A 22,158-nucleotide genomic window follows, 5' to 3' on the forward strand; every position below is an offset into this window, starting at 1 on the left:
ATTCCAAAATGTCCACTTTGGCTTCTGTCTCTTTATCGCTGACAACTTTTCTGATTACAACTGTCATTTAAACTTAAAAAAAATGCAGCCAAGATATTGGTGCTCATCTCCTTCAATCTCCTGCTATTCCAGCTCCTTGTCCTCCTTTCCCCTCTCTAGCACCAGAAGTCCGATCAATCCTAGAGCCTTTCTTATCTCTCTTGGGCCCTCTGTCCCTTCATGTTGAGTGCTGGAGTTAATCCTGGGCCTTGGTTATCAGGTTAAAATAACAGAAAAAACAGAGTCAAGTATTCTGGAGAGCTTTGGGTCATTCTCACCCCTCCCCTTTCCTAAGGAGATAACATGTCATAATGACATTTTCCTTCCAAGTGGCCCAAATGTTTTAAGGAACATCCATCCTGAGTTAAAAAGCCTTTTCTGTGGCAGAGACAAACCTGTGTCAGAGTTCTTTCTATATATTGAACTTTTAATAGGATTAAGAACAGACCCTCCTTACTCTGAGGTTAAAAAATCCTTTGGGGCCCTGTGGAAAGTCAGTTCCATTCTTGGGGAGATGGGAACAGGCTTGATAACCTGTTATTTATTTATCTCTTAAATGTAGACGATCATCTGAAAGAGTTACTACTGCTGTGACCTTCTCTCAGTCCAGACACCTTCTAAATTTGGGTATTAGGTCTAAAAGAGAGAAGTGTCTCACTTACCTGTGTGTAGTCTTCAGACACCAGGATGAAGCCGTTATTGTCTATGAGGTAACAATTAATGGTCTAGAAAAGAAAGTTCAATTTGTGTGTTTTTAGATGAGTTGCAGATGAAGTAATATTTTTCAGTCATGGAAGATTTTCTGGTTTTAGGACAGAGCAAATGTGGGCTACCTTGAAAAGTTAGTGGAACATCAACATTTGTTTTCTAAAAGTAAGAACAATGAAAGGCATGAGGCTCCTAAACATCCCACCCATAGATAGGAAATATAAGCAGCAAAGATGTATGATTCAGAGAATCTCCACAAATTTCTATTTTCCCCCAAAACAATGGAAAAAGTCAAGCCCAGGGTCCTCGTGGTTTTGTTCCCGTCTGGTGTTTTGAGTCCAGCCCCAGCACAATGTCATTACTCTAATGATGTATTAATGAAAACACAGTGTCAGCTTGGAGAAGCAACGGGGGACCAGGTAATATTTTTTAATTTGTTCATAGATTGAGGCAGGGGGGAAGGGGAGAGGCTTCTGTAAAAGGGGCCCCTCAGGTCTCCTAAAGCTTTTTCAAACTGTGTTTTTAATTGGGAGCTGGATTCAGGGGCAGGGCTGTTAGCTCTGGGGAAGTCAGACGTATAAATTGGAGCAAGCAAGGTGAGCCCCGTTCTGGGCTTCCCCCACACCACTTTAATCTCCAGTGAATGATTTGCTACGGGCTAAGTTTTAATTACAGCTGCCGAGTTGAAACTGAAGGTTTAATTCAATCCTTGATGTAACTCCGTTTCTATTTATTGCAGCTTTACATACCGCCTGCAACATTTAATTTGTAACATATCTTTACCCGGAGCGGAATTCCACCCAGGACTGGGCCACCGCAGGGCTGCTGGGTCCTGGGACGCTTCCTGACCCACAGGGCTGGCTTTCAACAGGCTGAGAGGGCCAGGATCGGCTGCCTTGGAGACACACACACACACACACACACACACACACACACACACACACACAGCCAACAGACGCATAACACACATACACACACTGACAAGACAGACACCCATAGACACATAACAAACACACATAAACACAAAACACACATACACACACTCACAAGACAGAGACACCCGCACACCCCACACATACATACATGTACTTACTCACAAACATACATGCACACAGATGCACACATTCAAACACTTGCACTTACATCCATATTGCCACACACTGACACATACAATACAACACATTCAAACACACATGCACACACACATGTAAATGCAATGCACATGGTGCAAACACACCCAGAAACACATAGACACCCCCAAAGGGAAACAGGGGTTTGTCCATTCTCTACATTCTTCCCAATGAAAAGCATCGCTCCAGAATCCCTGTCTATGTGGAGGATATTATTTCAGAGGGCAAAGAAAAAAAGAAACAGCAATTCTAAAAAGTAACTAGGTCAGAGAGAACAGGGCTTTATCCGAGAGCACTGATGTCTAGAGAATAAGAACTTTTATCTTGTTTATTTTTTTAATTAATTTTGTTATATTTGTATTTCGACTGTGAATTTACTTCTTCGGCAGCAGAGAAAGTTGCTAGCAAAAATAATTCATCCAAGTAGGAAGTAGAGCGGCCCCATGACAGATGGTTTCCACTCTGGTCTTGCCTGGGTGGCGGCCTTCCTGGTAGTTGCTTGGGGCTGTCACCAGGATCCCTGAGCAGGGCCACCATTGGGGCATTTCTGCCACTGATGATTTGGAGGCAGGTTGGTTACTGCTTGCCAATTATACAAAACTTACTTTTTCTAGCCTTGGCAAGGAGACGTTACAAGCCCCAAGAGAGCACAGACTGCTGTGCCGTACAAGCACAAAACTTCCACCCCTTGCAATAGTATAACCAGACTATACCAGACTGTACCAACTTCCTCAAGTCCACCGGAATTTGGGACCAATTACAGAGGCCATGCCAACTCAGGTTACTCTTCCTATTATGTCTTAACTTCTTTAGTTCTTTCTCCTCACCCTCTCTCTCTTACTTGCCCTTACAAGAAGAACCCCATAACCATCCAGGTTCATGCTATTCAGCTTCAATCCTGCTTAGAGGACTTAAGTGCCCATTGATTCTGCTAGCAAACTTTGATGGAACCCTAAGATGATGCTAGTAGGAAAGGAAAATTATAACTGCAAAAAGCCTCATTTTAATATAATAGAAATGCTTATGCTGATCATACGGAATGCTTGCATTATACTAAGTTTAGGAATAGAGACAGACGGGGCTCAACTGCCAGGGAGTTATATCCAATAGACTAGTAAAATTCTGTTGAGATTTTAGATGACAGGATAGCAACAACAGTGTTTCATGAAGGTTCACCCTGTCTAGGGGTGAAAGTGACAATAATTGGAATAAAAAATTCTGAGAATAGCACCTCAGATAGAAAAAACTTAAAAAAAATATATATCTGTCTTATTAATCTAGGGGAAAGATAGGAAACTGGATTCTCTCTAAAGATCAAGCAGGGATGATGGCATCAACAAGGAAGTCTCTTGTCTTCAGTTATGATTTATTCATAGTAATCTCAAGGTCAATGTTTTACTAGTATGTCATGAATATTATTATTAACTTATTAATAATAGATTATATCATCATTGTCAGTAATAATAATGATAATAAGAGCAATTCCAACAGAAATGGGCATTAATAATTCCTTTATAGATTTACCAAAAAAAGTATTCTCTCACTGAAGTCTCATTATAAGCCTGTGAGATAAATATTTCAAGTAGCATTAGCTCCATTTCACAAAGACGAAAATGGGCCTTACTACCTGTGTAGCCTTGGATAAATTATTAAAGTCTCGAAGTCCCAGTTTCCATACTATAAAATGAGATAGTTGGGCAAATTGACTTCTAAAGTCCTTTCCAGGTCTAAAAATAGCCTTCTATTCTGCCTCGGGTCACACGGACATTTGTCTGAGGCAATAGATTGATGAAGTGGGAAAATACCTGCAACATCCCTCTGTAAGGCACGTGATGCCATACTGGGGGCACAAACATTCAGCAATGATAGGCAATCTAAGGAATAATTGCTTCACTTGACTAATAAAGTAGTGCTGGGTTCAGTCCCTTTGGGAATACGATATAAGGATAGCTATTTTTATGGGAGACATATTTGAGACATTAACATGGAGGTTCATAGGATCATCTCTTGGAACAAAAGTTTTAGTCTGATAGAGGTAGTCATTCTTAATTACTTATTCTTTTTTTATGTTTTTGCAAGGCAATGGGGTTAAGTGGCTTGCCCAAGGCCACACAGCTGGGTAACTATGAAGTGTCTGAGGTCGGATTTGAACTCAGGTACTTCTGACTCTCCACTGCACCACCTAGCCACCCCTAATTACTTATTCTTGTAACTTTTTGTGGACATCACTAGAAGTGGAAGAAAAGGTGGATGGGACCCTAAATCCTAGAACAGTTCATTCATCTTGGTCAGATTAATGTCGCTATGTCCTCAAAGACTGTCCATTGGTATAATAACCCCAGGGAGAACAAACAGTGGCGTCTGCAGGAATAGTAGCCCCTTCTTTCTTAAATATACATGTACTTTCCCATGCCAAAACAAAAGGATTGATCTTGATGCCAGAATCTGTCTTTTATTTGCTGAAATATTTAGTAAAGGTTATTTTCCTCTCTAGTGATAATGTCTTGGCATTAATTTTCTTATTGTGATCTATTTTTTCATTAAAAATGAATTTCATGATGGTTTTGTTCAAGTGGAGATCCACGACCATATATGTTTATTGGATATTTGTGTAAATCTATCCTTTCAGGGTTCTACCATAAGACCCTTCTGTATCTATAATGGATGGAGAGTGTCATTTGGAATCAGGAAGAGCTGGGTTCAAATACTGCTTCTGAGATTTATTAGTTTTGTCAACATGGATGAGTCATTTCATGTGTCTGAAACTCATTTTCCTCATTTGTAAACTAGATGTAACAATATTTTTCCTTCATGCACGATACATTGGGTTGTTGTATCAAATGGGATAGATGTGCAAATATTCTACAAACTTTAAAACTTTATGAAATTACGTACTGCTACTATCAGACAAAATGTAGAGTCCTAAGGGCACTATCATTTAAAAAAGTCACTGATAATCTTGAGAGTCCAGAGAAACTAGGATTATAAATTATTCTCTATTTTTTGAAAGTTAGTTGAAGTGACTGAGGGTGTTTATATTGAAGAAGAAAAAATTCAAGGAAGGCATGGTAACTGGGCTCAATTATTTGCAGCATTTTCATGAGGCAGATGGATTAGATTTGCTCTCTTTGCAGCCAGGAAACAAAACCAAGAAGAGTGGGATGACCATGACAAAGTAGAAAATTTAGAAATGTTGAGAGTAAAAGTTAAAGCAAAACAAAGAACAGAACAACGATACAAAAGAAACAACAAACAAAACCCTGCCTAATGAGAAAAGTTCTCCAGTGTGAGATAGGTTGCATGCAGAATTATTGGGAGCTTTCTGAAGAGGCTGAATGATGACTTCTCGGGGCGGCTGGAACGAGCAGTTCTGCTCTGGTACAGGTTGGACAAGTGACATTTCTTCCAACTCTTCAGATCTGGGGTGTTCTGGCATTTGTTTATTGATTCATCGAGCAAGTTCTGATAGTTGTTGCATGACTAAGCAAGGAAACCTAGAGCCAGAACAGAGCATCTGCTAAAGTTTCGGGCATTTGCCCGTATTGGGCAGTTAGAGAAACCAATGGTTAGACTATCAGTCAGGAAGACCTGAGTTCAAATCTGGCCTTAGATGCTATGTGACCCTGAGAAGTCATTTAGCCCAGTTACCTCATCTGAAAAATGAGCTCGGAGAAGGAAATGGTGAACCATTCCATTATTTTACCAAGAAAACCTCCAATGGGACTTTAAAGAGTCAGACATCACTGAAAAAAATGAAGAGCAACAATAGTGATAGTTATCTACTGAAGAAAGCTCATTTGGATTTGGGTGCTGGAGTCAGGGAAAGAACTACCTCAATTCCCCTCCCTCATGCGCACACACACACACACACACACACACACACAATTGACAAGAAGGCATTAAAGTTGTGCTCTGTGTAGACTTGGGATTTCCTCAATCAAAGGAATTACTCAGATGACTGGCTCCAGACAAGAGCTATGCCAAAGAGTAAACTTCAGAATGAGGTGCCCTTACCTGATGGAATAAATTCTATGATGCAGGAATTCAGCTTCCCCCAGTGAAGCTGTCTGGCCCCCAGAAAGTGGGAGCACATTTTTTGGGGGGGAGGAGTGGACTCAATGGGCTCTGGATGGCATCCAAAATAAAGATTGTCTGTGACATCCGTGGGAGGCTGCCACACCAGCCACTGCCCGGGACCGAGGCTGGGAAACAGGCAAACTTAATGGGCCCACAGAGCTCTTATTAATGGGGGCCTGATCACTTGAGGGCAGTGAGCATTGGGAGGTCTCACAGCCCTAATTAAAATAGGTGAAATGGGAATGACAACATTGAAACAGAGCCAGACTGGAGAGGATGCAGAGAGCAGGCTGGGCGTGAATGAGAGGCCTGCCTTTACTTTGTACTCATTTTAATGGCTTGTTGAAAGTGAAGGTTTAAAAACAAGAAGGAAACATGTTTCAAAGGGGAAAGTGAATCATATAAGTGTGTTCATTCTCTCTCTCTCTCTCCCTCCCTCCCTCCCTCTCTATCTTTTTGTCTCTCTCTCTCTCTCTCTGTCTCCCCTCTTTCCCTACCCTGTAGAATATCATTGATTCTGAGCTGGAAGGGAGTTGGGAAGTCATTTAACCTTTTCATTTCCCAGAAAATGAAATTGAAGGCCAGAGAGAGACTCTGGGCTTGCTCACAGTCACCTGAAGTCCAGGGTCACCTGGATGATCCATTACTGAGGTGACTCTTCAGTCTAGAAAATGGAGAGAAGTGACCTTGATTGGAAAAACAAACTGAAAAATCCATTTCCATGTCTCCAAAGCATTTCCTTGTTGAAGGGAGCATCCTCAATCCACCTGAATATAATCCAATGGGTGTTTATTGAAAGAAAAATTCCTTCTCCATTTGTGCTTGCTGCCATTATTGAGTAGCCTGTATGTCATCTTACCCAAACCTGTCACTTTGCCATTTCTACCTTTTGATTTTCATTCTACCCTCTTAGCCAAAGGAGGTAAGATTGCTGTTTCTGTCACATGATAGCCATTCAAAGAATTGAACAGAACTAATGTGTCTCCCAAGTTCTTTCTTTTGCAGTAGAAATATCCACAGTTCCTTCAAAAGGATTTTCTCATATCATGACTCTAAGCTTTTTCTTCTTCCTGGCTCTCCTCCTCTGGTCACTTTACATTTTATCAATACCTTTCTTAAAACATGGCGTGACCCTTGAATTGAACATCATATTTTAATCTTGGTTGGTCGCTAGCACAAAGGATGAGAGCAAAGGATCCCTGACTTTGTGGAAGTTCTGCCTTTCTCAATGCAATCAGACAGACACCTGGATACTTTTGAGTCAAGCAACAGCCTGGGATGAGTCTTTCATTGCCATTCTTGCAAAGTCATTCTTTCATCCTAAAGATCTTTCATCCTGGTCGTTCTCCATGGAGATACAGTTGGTATATGACTGCTTTCGGAGTGAAAAGGAACAGATTCCATATGGAATTATAGTGTAGAGCAAGAAGGAACCTTAGAAGCCACTGAGTCCTGTTCCCTAGTTTTACAGATGAGGAAACTGAAATTGGAGATGGTGGAGTGATTTTCCTGAGATCATCCAGGTGGTGAATTGTAGAGATGAGATTTGAATTGATATTAATGGTACATTTTTTAAATGTGCCCAGGGAGATAGAAATACATTTATATTATATAAATATATTTATATAAACATGTGTATATATGAATATAGATATAGGTGCATGTGTGTCTATCTCTATATACATATATAAATGAATACATATATACATATAAATATAAATATAAACACACACATACACACACACATACATATATAAAAATCTGTGTGCATGTGTGTGTTTTCTCTCCCATCACAGTATCTGCTTTGATAAAGCAGCCATTATTTTTATCTCCCTCTATCCCCAGTTCAGCCTAGTGCTTGGGAGACATTAAGCATTGAAAAATGCTTTGGGATTCATTTATACTTGACCTCTCAGTACATGACTATTTGTTACAGAGGCTGCTAAGCCACAACAGTGGGAAGAATTTTCATAGTGGCAACTTCCCTGCCAATAATGTGAAAGATCTAGATAGCAATACCCCCCCAAAAGGGGGGGAAATCATATTATTAGTTTCAGCCTACTAATTGAATGGAAAAATGCATCTAGGGGGCATAGTGCTTAGCGGGCCAGGTCTGGAGTTAGGAAGACTCATATTAGCTGTGTGACCTGGGGTAAGTTGTTTAGTCCCCGTTTGCCTCAGTGTTCTCAACTGTAAAATAAGAATAATAAAAATAGCATCCACCTCCCAGGGTTGATGTGAGGATCAAATGAGAAAAATTGCATAATATACTTTTGCAAACCTTAAAATGCAAGAGAAAGTCCAGGTATTTATCTATGTATCTATGTAAATATTATATTACTGTATCTTATTATATCATATATATTAATATATACATATATATTAGATATAGATAGGCAGGATAGATATCGATAACTAGACAGACAGACAGACAGACAGATAAGTTCATGTAGTCCATATATGATGTTCCACTAAAATGTAGCTTCTTGAGAGAAGAAACTGTTTTTCCTCCTGTCCCTGAATCCCTAGTGCTGAGCACTATGTTCTGAATGTAATCTTTGCTTAACAAATCCCTGTTCATTAGATCTTTGACTCCTGTCCTTAACTCTGGTCATATCCCAACTTTATGCTGCATCAAGACTTGGCCACCACATCGTCGGACGGCTGTTAACAAGCGTGGATCATCCAGATAGGGATGACCAAGATCAGGAGGCTATCTAAAACCCCACCCTGCCCCCAGCAGCAGCAGGAGGAAGAGCTGGGGGTCATTTTAATTGGATATTGGAGAAAACATCCCTAGGCTCAAAGCTGGCCAGAAGGAGAGCAGGCCATCAGAACTGCTACTCGGGTACCCCCTTCTTTGGAGATCTACACCTAGAGATTGGATGCCAATTTGTTGTTTCCTTGTGTTGAGTTAGATGGCTGCCACAATCAGATTGTACCACTCTATGAACTTAAGTTGCCTAAGAACACTTTGGGGAATGAACATGAACCTTCCAATATTTATCAAGTTCAAAAGAAATGAGATGTATTCTGTGTGATTCACGGAACAGAATAGAATTTCTGGAAAGCAGACTTGGGAAAGATTTCCTTTGGAGCCCAGGGGCTTGGAGAAGCTGCAGACTGACCTGGAGATTCCTGCAGGGGTGGGCTATATACTGGCTACAGATAATGGTACAATCCTTCAGTCAATCCACAAGCATTTATTATCAACTTAGCACGAGCTATGGACTTTGTAGACAGACATTCAGGCTTTGGGGTGGGATCCCAACTGAATGATCCTGACAGTTCAATCTCCTGTTAAAATTCTCTGATTTCATTCCCATCACCACACACAGGTTCATGAAACTTGCCTCTCCCCCTTTTCTAGATTCCCCCACCCTTCTGAGAGTTTCTTTCTATCACACACTGTTTTAAAGTTTTCACTCCTTTCAATTACCAAGCATTTATTTTCTTCCCTCTTTCTCCTCCTTCCTCCAAAGGAAAAAGAAAAGAAATAGTTTATCACTTGCACACTGACAATCTTAATCACTGGTTTTGGAATGGATTCAGAAGGGAGGGACTGAATCTTAGCACTCCAATTAGACTGTAAGCCCTTTGAGGCTAGGACTCTGTAGTCTATTTTCTCCATTCCCTGACTTTATGGTGGGTGTTTAGTCAAGCCAGTTAGAGTCAATCAAACCTGAATTTAAAGTTTAAGCGGTCTCAATGATTCTCATACTTATAAGCTATGGGAAAGGGGAAGAGAACATTCATTTTTCAGGTGCTCATGGTTTCTCAGGCTTGTTATCTCATTCAATCCTTAACAGCAAAACTGTGCTGTTGCTGCTATTGTCATGGCTATTTCATAGATAAGGAAACTGAGGCAAACAAAAGTACAATGACTCTGAGCTCAGTGCTTCTTTAACTCCTGGGACCTTCAGTTTCCCCATCTATACATGTGGATAAACATGATAACACTTCAATCCAAGGTAGTTAGGGCACTTCAATGAAATGCTATCTGGCGAGAGCTTTTGTGAATCTCAAAGTCCTAATAGCATGACTTCTGGTCTTGTAGACTATAAGCTCATTGAGGGCAGGACCTCTTTTTTTTTTAAACTTATGCCTTTGTGTCCCTAGTTCCCAGCTAGGTGCCAGCTGGATGGAAAGTACTGAATGAATGCTTAGTGAATTGAATTGAAGGTACCTCACAATTGTTGATTATTATCATTATTATTAAAACACAACTGCTGACCAATCAAGTAGGCAGTATTGCTAAGCTGAACAAGAGGCTTCCAGGGTGATGATGCCTGTGCTGCCATTAGCATCCAGCTATGAGAAGAGCCAGGGACAAAAGTGACCTTGGTCCTGTTGGCTTCTGGTCATCAGAAGGGCTAAGAGTCCTTTGTAGTAAATGTCTCCCTTCCCCAAACCAGAATGTCAACACTGCCGCCTGCTGGACATTTAAAACACAGCAAGAGGTCTATTACATTTGGAAGAAAAGACTCGAGTGAGATTCTTGGATGATCATGGACTTGCCTCTTTGGAAGGGGGCCCAGGCAGGCTGCCAGGTGATCTGGACTCCACCCCTACCCCCCTCCAGCCAGTGAAATGTAAGCTTCTTAAAGGCAGGGACTCCCCTGTTTGAGGCTGGTATTCAAGTCAACAATTATTAAACTACTTTGTCCAAGGAATTGTGTTAAAAGTTAGAGATGCCATAAAAACAAACAAACACAAGGCTACACTCTTAAAGGAACTCTAAGTAGATTCAGTGTCTCACATGATGCTTGATAACTGGTTTAGAGTTTCCTGAATGTTTTATGTTATAAACCCTGCCCATCTTCCACTCAAACTGAGCCACCTCCAATTTTAATTTCTAACCCTAATTCCAACCTGCCGGCCCCAGGCTGATGACTGACCATCACCCTTCCCCTTCAGGAGAGAAGGAGGAGAGGAAAAGAAAACAGACTTACTTCATCATCACAGCTAATGGAGCATCTGCCATCCAGGGAAGCACACTGTAAAGAAAGGGAAGACATAAGAGGAAAACAAGTCACTTGGTGGTTCTGTAGGCAAATTCAGCAGTCATTTAATGGGGACTGCTAGTGTCCAAGACTCTTAAAGACCTTATGAAGAGAATCCCCTTCCACCTGAAATCTGCTGTCTTTTCAAGGCAATGACTAAAGCTAGAGAGATTTCTCTCTGTCTTTTTTAACTGGACAGAGAAGCAGTAGTTTTCGGCAAATTTGGATAGAAGTACAATTCTCAAGTTTGTTTTACCTTCAGAAAAGTTTCTGCAGCATCTACTCTTCCCTATTGCTATCTCAGTAACTCAAGCTTGATACCTCCCTGTTCATTCTTTTCTACTGAGTCTCTACTTCTCCCTACTAATGAAACCTTGAGAAAGCCTCTAGGCTTTCAGTTTCTCACCTGTAACTAGCTAGGTTGGACAAGATTACCTTGGAGGGCCTTCCATCTCTATAGAATGTCAACAGTATTGGGTTATCTCTGCTTTCAGAACCTTAAGATTTCATATGCTTGTTAGTCCCACCTGCTATTCTCAGAAACCCAAATGCTGTTTATGCAATCTAATGTTTCTTACTGCCTAAAGGCAAAGGAGATTAGAGGATGGTACATTTGGACATGAGAGAATGATGGTAACAACAATAGCAAGCATTCTTTATCTTCATATTTTTAAAAGGTCATAGGATTTGGAAAGCACTTTCCATATTATAACTGTATCTGGTAAAAAAAATGGAAAAAATGCCCTTTAGGTCCTGAGGAGATGAAGAGAAAGTCATATTGGAAGGCTCCCCCCAAACAGGAGTCATTTCCATTTGGAAGGACCCGATCTGTGTTGTCCAGAATGTGAGGTTTCATCTTCCAACCACTCTTTTCTCAGGGAGTGAAAAGAAAGGGAATCTAGGTGCCTGGTGGTATGGGGTTTTGCAAACGTTCATTTGGAAATCTGGCACTGCTCTAACTCAGTAGACTCAAATAGGAACACCTGTATAATAACAGAGCTGTTAATGCCTCAATATACTGATTATAACTTACCTGTCTGCTGGCGGTCCAGAACTTCCGCTGAAAAAATTCAAGTTTCATCTGAATGCCTACAGCTGGTACAAATTATAAATAAAACAACGCATTACAAACCTTTTTACACAATTATCTGAGATTAACATAGAAAATTGCCCATTCCAGTCTAGTAAAATGCTTCTATTCAGGCAACAACAGAGAAGAGAAACATCAAAATGATGATTATGGTAGTGATGCCTAGTGAGAGGGAGGAGTTTGCCATCTTTGGAGTAAGAAATTTTCACATTCCTGGAAGTGAAAGGGCTGCTTGGTGTGGAACAGGCTGAGGATGGAGTGGATAGTTCCTCAAAAGACAGAAGCCAAGAGGATTGCCCCAAACACCCGGTGCCATTCCCCAGATCATTGGTATTTGAAGGGGAAGTGGGCAGTAGCTCTGTTATGTGACTGTTAAAATTGGTTAAATTCTGAGGCTAAATGCTAATAAGACTATGTGGATAATCTCTGAGTCACTTGCCTTATACTCAGAAGAATAGCTCTTGGGAATAAGGCTTATTTCATTTGTATTCCCAACACCTAGCCCAGAGATTCGCACACATATTTGGTAAATGCTTCTGGATTAATTTAATGCAAATGGAGTTGGAAGAGATAGAACCTTAGAACTGTAAAGGAAAAAAGTCAAGGTTTGCTAAATGACTCTTTATTAAATATATTTTATGCCCCAGTCATTGAGATAAATACCAGACATACAAAGAAAGATGAGCCTTGGCCTGAAGGAACTTACATTCTAATAGGAGGCACCATGAAGATGTAACACAATACAAGGTGACTTTGGAAAGGATTGTAAAACAGTTCTTTCTGCTCTAACATCTTGACCAAATCATCAGCCTATCTGAGGTGAGACCTCTCCAGTGATGGGGATTTTCATTATTTCCAAAGTGCCCCATTTTGCTTCAGTGTGATTCTAAACTTCAACCTATTGGAATTTACTGGAAATGGAATCTTACTCCATTCACCATCCTCAATTCCTCAAATCCATACATACATTTCATTGCTATTTACTATCTATGAATAGACAAAAAAATAGACAAGGTTCTTGTATTTCTGATCTTTGATGAGGGAAAAATCTCATCAAAAGAAGAATTTCTCTACAAGGCATCTGGATGTCCCATGTATGTTTTCCTATTCTGTATGAAAATTATTTATAATATGCTATACATTTTCCCTGGAGAATCTACCAAGTGCTATGATTCAGACATTCCTAATCTTTGTTATTGTTTGTTCGTGTGTGTGTGTGTGTGTGTGTGTGTGTGTGTGTGTGTGTGTCCGAGAGCTATGGACCTTGTTTCAAAATTATGATGATTTTTAAAAAAAGTATGAAATAAAATATACTAGATGCCAATGGAGAACAATTTGGTTGAAATATTAATGTATTTTATTTTTTATGACAATTTATGGACCATATAAAATCTATCCATAGAAGGTCTGTGGATTCCAGATAAAGGAATAGGGCATTTGGCATTCCATGAGCATCACTTTGATAACAAGTCAGGCCATTTCCCTTTCTACTCAGACATTATCTGGATTATATATTTAACACAAATTCTGGAATATAGGGAATTACTGGGTATATGGTGCAAACTTCCTTTTCTCATGAGATGGTCTGCCCTTTTTACTCTTTGGTGATTGTGGTCTTCCATGATTCCCGGCCATCAAATATCATGCAAAGACAAGAGTATGGCTTTAGCATGGAGTATATCCTAGGCAGAATTCAAATGGAAAACACTGCAGCTTCCCTACAGGTGTTACTTTTTGGGAATGCTCAAGGTCAAGTTCTCTACTGGGAATCTTCAGAGAGTCACAAGAAATTTGTCTCACAAAGATGTTCAATGACCAAATGAATGGAGAATGTCTCTTCATGCTGTGGCATGCAGTGAGATAGACAGACCAATGTGGTTAGCCTATTAGTGCTTATTTCATAAATAATGTGTGAAAGACACTGAGCTCAATCCAGACTGCCAAAGGAGGAAGACGGATGAAATTGCATTTGGGAAATGGTGTGGCCCTTCTAAGGTGCCCCACTTCCCCATGAACTGCCCTAAATAGGAGTTAGCACTCAGACCAATGATTTCACTTTCCTAAAACTCAGCAAATACTCATCTGTTCTTTTTCTTTAATTCAGCACACATCTACAGAGTGCCTCCTGAGGGCTCAGGGCAGAAGATGGGTTATTTATGTTGTTAAATGTTAACCAGAAAATCCCTTGAAGCACCATGTTCTGAAATCCAAAAGCTGTTCTTTATCTTTTATCAAACCTCATCTTACCAAATGACTACATGCTGGCACCAATGAGCATGGAAGGCCCTCCAGGCATATTGGGCACTAGCCACTTTCAAGGAAACCCCTTGGCTAGCGCCTCATCTGGTTTCCACCTGGCTTAATTAAAAGACAAACTGCACTGGTCACACTCCCTGAAACTCTGCATTTGAGACAAAAGGTTTAAAGCATTACTTTCCTCCCTCCCAAATGAAGAGATGATCCTAAAGAGAAACAGCAACTTGGAATCAGAGGATCAGATGGATAGCTCTGATGATGTTCTCAAGGTTTTGTAATATATTTTAATGCATTCTCTTGAATATATTCTCATTAAGATTGGGAAGAATGCCCTGCCTCGCTGAAGCTACCTGAATAATGGCCAGTGACAAATTTGTTAAGCCTATGTTCTTTGCTCTGGGACCTCAGACAAGACAGGGGTATAGAACCATAACTTTAAGGCAAGAATGGACTTCAGAGGACAGCAAATCCAACCCTTTTATCTTAACAGTTGAGAAAACTGAGGCCCAGCACGAGAGAAAGGTTTGACCTCTGATGCCAGGGCTAATGCTCTTTCCACTGTACTCCATTTTTGAAGCACAATTTCCTCTTTTGTAAAATGAGCATAGTAAGGGTTGTTGCTAGGTATAAAAGAATTAAGATTTAAAAGCCTTGAGACTCTAAATAGATGGGATCATAATCAATATGTAGTTGCAATAAAGACATCAGAAATTATTCAGATCTTGAAAATCTCAGATCATAACACCAAAGGAAAAAGTCCAACAGATGTTCCTGTTTCCAGTTCTGTTGTCACTGAGCTTCCCCTCAGAGATTTCCATCAATGATTCTATTTGGAGATCTTGAAAGTCTTATGTGCTATCTCCTAAAAGCTCCCTTCCTTTCCTTCATCCCCACCCCATCCAGTTCCTTCCCCTACCCCGCCATTGAACCTCGCTAATGAAGCTTTTCCCTCTTCCCTGTTTATGCTTCCACATACTTGGAGGCTGTTATCATCGGCCCCATTGCTCGCTGCTTACCCAGTTCCATGCGGGCCTTTCATCTTTCTCCATGAGTCAATCCCTCCATGCCATTAATCATTTTTGTTGCTCGTCTCTGATCTCTCTCCAACATGCCTACATCCTTCTGGTCTGGGTGCCCCGTAACTACACGCAGCCTTCCAGGTGCTTTTACCCTCACTGGTCCATAGCGTGAGGCTGTTTCCAAAGTACCAAACCCCCTTCCTCCCCCACAAAACCCAATAACCAAAAAAAACTGGCTGCAATCATCCTGGTTTTTCTTCTTTGGTTAGCCCCATGCTCTTTGGTCCTCCTCTGCTGTCCCCATCAGTAGCACTCTACCCTGGTCCCAATAGCATAGTCGCACTTTTGAGTGTTTTCGCCTTGAAAAATCTCTGCAACCAAAGCAACCCCATATGGTACAATGAGTCCAATTCTTATAGCTAACTTAATGGCTATACCAGACTTCTGTGGGTTTGCCTTGAAATTATGAAAAGGACCTTCTAAGTCAAAAACATTCAATGGCTCCTTATTGTCCTTAGGAAAAATAGAAGCCTGTTCTGAGATAATACTTGCAAACATCAACACATTATATAAATGATTTTATTCTTGTTCTTTTTATTGTCTTTCTAGAATGCAGTCTGACTCCGACTTGACCTAAATTTACATCATTTTCCTGCATGCAGTCAGGCTCAAACTGGGCTCCTCTATCTTCTTTGGCCTCGGCATGCTTCCCACAAAAATGCATGGAACGCTCCCATCCCAGCTCCTGGTACCCCCTCCCAAGCTCAAAGGTATTTCTCATTCTTCCAACATTTACATAGCATTTTGTCTGGCTTTCTCCTTTCCCCTCAAAGCCCTTGATCTAAAAGCTTATTCACTTGTGAACATGTCATTCCCCTTCCTCCTACTCTACCAGTGCAAGTCCTCTGTATGGCCAGCCGTTCCCAAAATACTTCTAAGTGCCTTCTGTGTCCTAGACCATAAGAGACCCAAGTAGGAAGAATGGAATCATCTATATCCACAAGAGTTTTTAAACTGATAAGACAACATGTACATACAAAAATAAACATCACACTGTAATAAAGTTAAGAAATATATAATTAAATATAAGTTAAATGAGAAAGGAAGACATTTACAACTGGAGGATCAGCAAAGGCTTCAGGCCGAAGATGGTACTTGAACTTTGGCTATTGAGGAAGAAAGAGACTCTATGAGGCAGAGTAGGACAGATACACATTCTCAGCATGAAGGATGGCCAATACAAGGGCCTAGAGATGGAACATCCAGTGACTTGTACAAAAAACAAAGACAGGGTTTGTTTGATTACGCCCTATGCAATGGGAGGTTGAACCATGTCCAATAAATCTGAAAAGAAAGGTCACTGACATGACAGACGGAACTTTCAGTGGCTCAACAGGTAAGCTTGTATTTTGTGCTAGAGACATTGGAGTTACCTAAGTAAAGTAGTGATGTAATCGCAGAGAAATATTACTATGGCAGCTATGTGTAGGACAGACTGAAGTAGGGAAAGCCTTGAGGCAGGGAGAACAACCTAGAGCCTATGACAAGAGTCCAGCAAGAGATGACCAGGACCTGATCTAAGGCAGCAGCTATACAAGAAGAGAAGAGAGGTTGGATGTGAGAGATGATGTGCAGATAGGATCTGGCAAATGATTGGATCTGTTGGATAGGGGGAGAATGAGGAATTGTTGAGAATGCTGAGGTTTTGAATCTGGGAGACTGAAAGAGGAACATTTGGAAAATGGAAGTATTTGAGGGGAAAAACAATGACTTCTGTTTTAGATGTGTCCATTCTGACAATTGGTAAAATGGGATTAAAAACTAGAGAGAGAGACCTATCTTAAATACAGAGATTAGGGACTCATTGCCGTTAAATGCCATAAGAGCTAATGAGAATACTAAGAAAGAAAGCATAGATAGAAGCAAGAGATTATTTAGGACAGAACCTTGAAATTCACTGCTTAATATTGTGCAGATATTCAATAAAGGCTTGGTATAAAATTTACCTTGAAAACAGGAAAATGGGAAAAGAAAAAGAGAAAAATGAAACAACCCCATCTCAAATGCAATGATAGTGAATGGACAATTTACTTGTCATTTTCTCCAAATACAAACTGTCATTTTAACTCATACCCACTCTCTTTATGAGGAGAGGTGTTTCATAGGACCATGTCTCTGTCTTCATCATAACCATTGTCAAAATTGTCAACACAACACAAGATAATTCATCCAATGGTAAAAGCTATTTGGTTCTTTCTACCACCCTTCAGGCTATTCCACCTCCAACTTTAGCCACAGATCATAGAAATGTCAGCTTTGCAAGGGATCCTAGAAGACATCTAGTCCATCCTGTCATTAAGAGATACCACACTATCATCTCCTTAATCTAGTTTGAAGCAAACTACCTGTATATTATAGGGGTTCAGGAACATGAGAAAAACCCCCTCTTCCCTAGTCAGGCCAAGAAATCTATAGTCTTATACCTACATCAAAATTCGCTCCTGCTTAATTGTAAAGTCCTCCCTCTGACACAAGCTATTTGATGCTTCCTACTTGTGTTTCTATTGTCTAGGACACAGAAGGCACTTAGAAGTGTTTTGGGGATGATTGGCTATACAAAGACTTGCACCGGTAGATAATACTCAAAGGTATTCTCTGTGCTCATGAAATGACTGATGTTCTTGTGTTATTGTATTTTCTTGGATTCTCTGTGAGATTTGATTACGATATACACAGATTTTTCCTCTAGTGACTCAAATCACAGCCCAGTCTTGATGGCTCCTCACATGTGACTCTTCCTAGGGCTCATCCCATCCTATCCCTAGTCAAGCCAAGAAATCCAGTCTTCTACCTACATGAAAATTTACTCCTGCCTAGTTGTAAAGTCCTCTCGCTGACACAAACTATGTGACTCTGGGAAAATCACTTCTCCTCTCAGGGTCCAGTAATATTGCCCAAGAATAGAAATTGGAGAGAAGTTACTAACCTGCATTGATAGAGAAGCCCCTTCACAATACTGAAGTCAACAGTCTAGTGAAAAATTGCAGCAATGACAACAAACAAAACTATGTTAAAAAATGCAAATATGAACTAGGCCCCATCTGGAGCTAAATAAAGATGAGACTAGAATTCATTTTGACCCTAAATTGCTCCTAGTACCCAATTATCCCACAAGAATCATTTATTGAGGTGCTTCTTTAGAGTAATAAATGGTGAAGAGAGACCAAGGGTGCAGTTCCCAAAGATGACTGATTTCCTTTCCAATAAGAGAATTTAGAAGAATATATTACAGGTCAATATTCCCCCAAATAGCTTGGTGTGAATGTTAGTAAGCAAGGGGGATGAATTTGAGAATACTAACACATAGTATGTTAAGAATACCTTTTGGGGGGTGGCTAGGTGGTGCAGTGGACAGAACACTGGCCCTGTTCAAACTCAGCCTCAGACACTTAATAATGACCTAGCTGTGTGGCCTTGGGTAAGCCACTTAACCCCATTTGCCTTGCACAAACCTTAAAAAAAAAAAAGAACAAATGTAACTGGAGTGACTCATCCCTGAATAGAATCTAAGAAACAGGGGTATCTAGGTGACACAGTGGATATAGCACTGACCCTGGAGTCAGGAGGACTTGAGTTCAAATTTGACCTCAAATACTTGATAATTGCCTGTGTGACCTTGGGCAAATCACTTAACCCCATTGCCTCAAACAAATAATTAAAAAAAAAAGACTAGAATCAGGGGCGGCTAAGTGGTGTAGTGGATAAAGCACCGGCCCTGAAGTCAGGAGTACCTGGGTTCAAATCTGGTCTCAGACACTTAATAATTACCTGGCTGTGTGGCCTTGGGCAAGCCACTTAACCCCATTGCCTTGCAAAAACCTAAAAAAAAAAGACTAGAAACAGACAGGATCTAAGAATGGAATCAAAAGGCCCTTCATGGACAAAGTCCACTTGAACTCAGTTGAGAGAGAAATATCAAAAAGATGACTGATGCTTAAGAAGTTGATAATGGAAAATGAAATATTTATGCTAGTAATTCAGGAGCAGATCATTCCTGTTGGAGTTTATAGAAAGTTTATCTTTTCAAAGACTGGTCATATTGAGTAATGAAGATTATATATGGAAATGGGAGACTACAACAATTTAGATCTCATCAAATACCTAGCAGGATATGACTTTGATTATAAATCTGCATCAAAAGCTCATTGTCTCTGAAGCTCATTACTGGGATTGGATCATTATCATAGGCAGAATTTTTGTGCCTAATCACCCCAGACATAATGATGATTCCGATGAACACAAATACAACATTTCAAATAGATTTCATTGTACTGAATACTTGTTTTCAAGTTACATGAAGTGAGCAGCTTGTGGAATACAGAGACCTAGCAGAAGACATCAAAACTCTAGCAGACGGTGGCTAGGTGGCACAGTGGATAGAGCACCAGCCCTGGAGTCAGGAGGACCTGAGTTCAAATCAGGTCTCAGACACTTAATAATTACCTAGCTGTGTGGCCTTAGACAAGCTATTTAACCCCATTTTCCTTGCAACAAAAAATTCTATCAGAGTGGGGAGATAGGTGGCACAGTGGTGAGACACCAGCCCTGGAGTCAGGAGGACTGTGACCTTGGGTAAAGCACTTTAACCCCATTGCCTAAAATATATTAAGAATAAAAAATAAATTAAAAAACCCTATGGGAATAGAATTTCCCATCATCCTGTCATAGTTATCACAATGATATTTTCAATAAACTGCTGAAAGGTTAACTTACATTTAAGTATAATTATTCTGTTGCAAAAAACAAGTCACTTTATCCACCTCAATAAGAGTCTAGAGAATATATAATATGAAACTCTAAGAAGATGCATGCCTATTTGACAAGATGGTTCCCTGTATGACTAAAGAGGAAATTGAGGACTCACAGATGGAAGTGCCTTGCCTAGCATACCATAGCTAAAGTGAGAGGCAGCCTGCCATAACAGATTAGATGCTGGTCTTAAAATCAAGAAGACCTGGATTCAAATTCTACCTCTAACAATTATGAGAAGTAAGTATGACTATGGATTTGTCACTTAATCTTTCTGAGCCTCAGTTGTCATCTATAAAGTATGGACAACACTAGTTGTTGTACCTACCTAATGAGGTGGTTGTTAGATTCATATATAATTTATACAAAATGTCTCATATTATTGATTTATATCAAGATCCTTAAATGTGCTATAGAAACGTTAACTGCCGTGATAGACTTTATGTGACAGATCCAAGTATCAGCCTGAGCCTCATGATTTCCGATCTCCCACAGCACAGCCTCCGCTACCCAGACACTTTGGACCCAACCGCTCCTCTTCTGTGACATGACTGAAAGGTGGTGAACATTTGTGTCAGTTTGGGGAAACCAACACCAACACCCCTGAATTCCCCATCTCTCTTCAGGCATGCTAACCCAGTGTGAGTCCATAATAGAATGTGCCCAATGGATCACAGTCACAGTACAAGTCTATCACATCCTTGGTACCAGACTCTGAGATGAAAAAATGTATTTTGGATAAAACACAGGCATTCCATGAGTGGAGAACGCCAAACCTATTAAGAATTGGGCATCTATAATTCAACAACAGTTCCAAAGCTAGTGGAAACATAACTCTGATGAAAAGATATTAGGTGAATGTCTGGGGAGGAGGCCTGCATTTTCTTTAAGTTCCAAGCTCTGTCTAGAACTGGGCTGGCTACCAGAAGATGGCGGGATCGAGTCTGATTGAGGTTTGCAGGCCTTCAATTTGATCAACTCTGCCAGTGCATGAAGGTTTGGCTTTGCAAGGGGAAGTGGATAATTCACTTGGGAAGCACACAAAGACTGTATGCAACACAGGCAACATGGCCACCACCACTAAGATGTATTTATTTTGCTTTATAAAATTTGAGAATACAAATTTCATTTCCAGTGCTGTGATATTCAAATGCATTCAAGATGCAATCATGCATACATTTCATATCATGCTAATGGACATGCATCCTTTTGTAATATAAACCTCACAATATAACAATGTTACATATAAAATTAGAAATCAAATACCATTTTCATATTGTATTCATTTAGAAATAATTTTTTGTGGGTTATGTCTCAACTTGCAACATGCCCTAGAAGCCCAAATCCAGTTTATAGAGAATATAGCACGCACATGCAGATACATACATGCATGAAGGATTGATCTACAAAATGATCTAATTCCATCAGTGAAAAGATTGTGGAGAACAGAGAAATTGGTATTTTATGTGGAGGAGACAACTGAGGTTTGAATTTCAAGTCATACATTTATTCGCAGTTGTCGATGGACAAGTCATAAACTCTGATCCCCAGTTTTCAGACTATGACCTGGGGAATCCAATGGGTCTTTTATAGGAAATTCAGGAGGACAACACTATTTTGATAACAATACTTAGACATTTTAATTCTAAACACAGTACAGATCAATGTATAAAACAGACAGAAAAGCTATTTGAAGTCCACAATAGTTTTTAAGAATATAAATGAGCTTTTTAAGACCAAAAAGTCCGAAAACCAATGGACTAAATGTTCAGATCACAGAATTATAGATTTAGATTTGAAAGGAATTAGAGGAAAACCAGAATGATTGTGACTTGCCTCAGGTAATGTAGGCTGTAAGTAGCAGGACTAGGACTTGAACCCAGTTCCTTTGACTCCCAAATCAGTTAATCTTTTCCCTCTACCATGTGCCTCTCAGACAATTTCTAAGGAGTCTTCTGGTTCAATTTTCTGATTCTATATTTTTTAATAAATAGAAAAGGCAAACTGAATTCTAGTTTTGATTGTGC

At 40.1% G+C, this 22,158-nt stretch overlaps 1 protein-coding gene across 1 annotated transcript in view; it reads right to left on the minus strand.

The window, feature by feature from the left end:
- The window catches only part of CACNA2D3 (calcium voltage-gated channel auxiliary subunit alpha2delta 3), an 804,577-nt gene that overhangs the window by 77,026 nt on the left and 705,393 nt on the right, over positions 1–22,158 (minus strand). Inside the window, exons 26-28 of the mRNA XM_074199069.1 lie at positions 11,991–12,052; positions 10,907–10,951; positions 702–764 (exon numbers count right to left, since the gene is read on the minus strand). Of these exons, the coding sequence (XP_074055170.1) occupies positions 702–764; positions 10,907–10,951; positions 11,991–12,052 (170 nt within the window). The remainder of the gene's footprint in view (positions 1–701; positions 765–10,906; positions 10,952–11,990; positions 12,053–22,158) is intronic.

This window comes from Macrotis lagotis, chromosome 8, assembly GCF_037893015.1.
Source record: "Macrotis lagotis isolate mMagLag1 chromosome 8, bilby.v1.9.chrom.fasta, whole genome shotgun sequence".
NCBI classification, from domain to species: domain Eukaryota; kingdom Metazoa; phylum Chordata; class Mammalia; order Peramelemorphia; family Peramelidae; genus Macrotis; species Macrotis lagotis.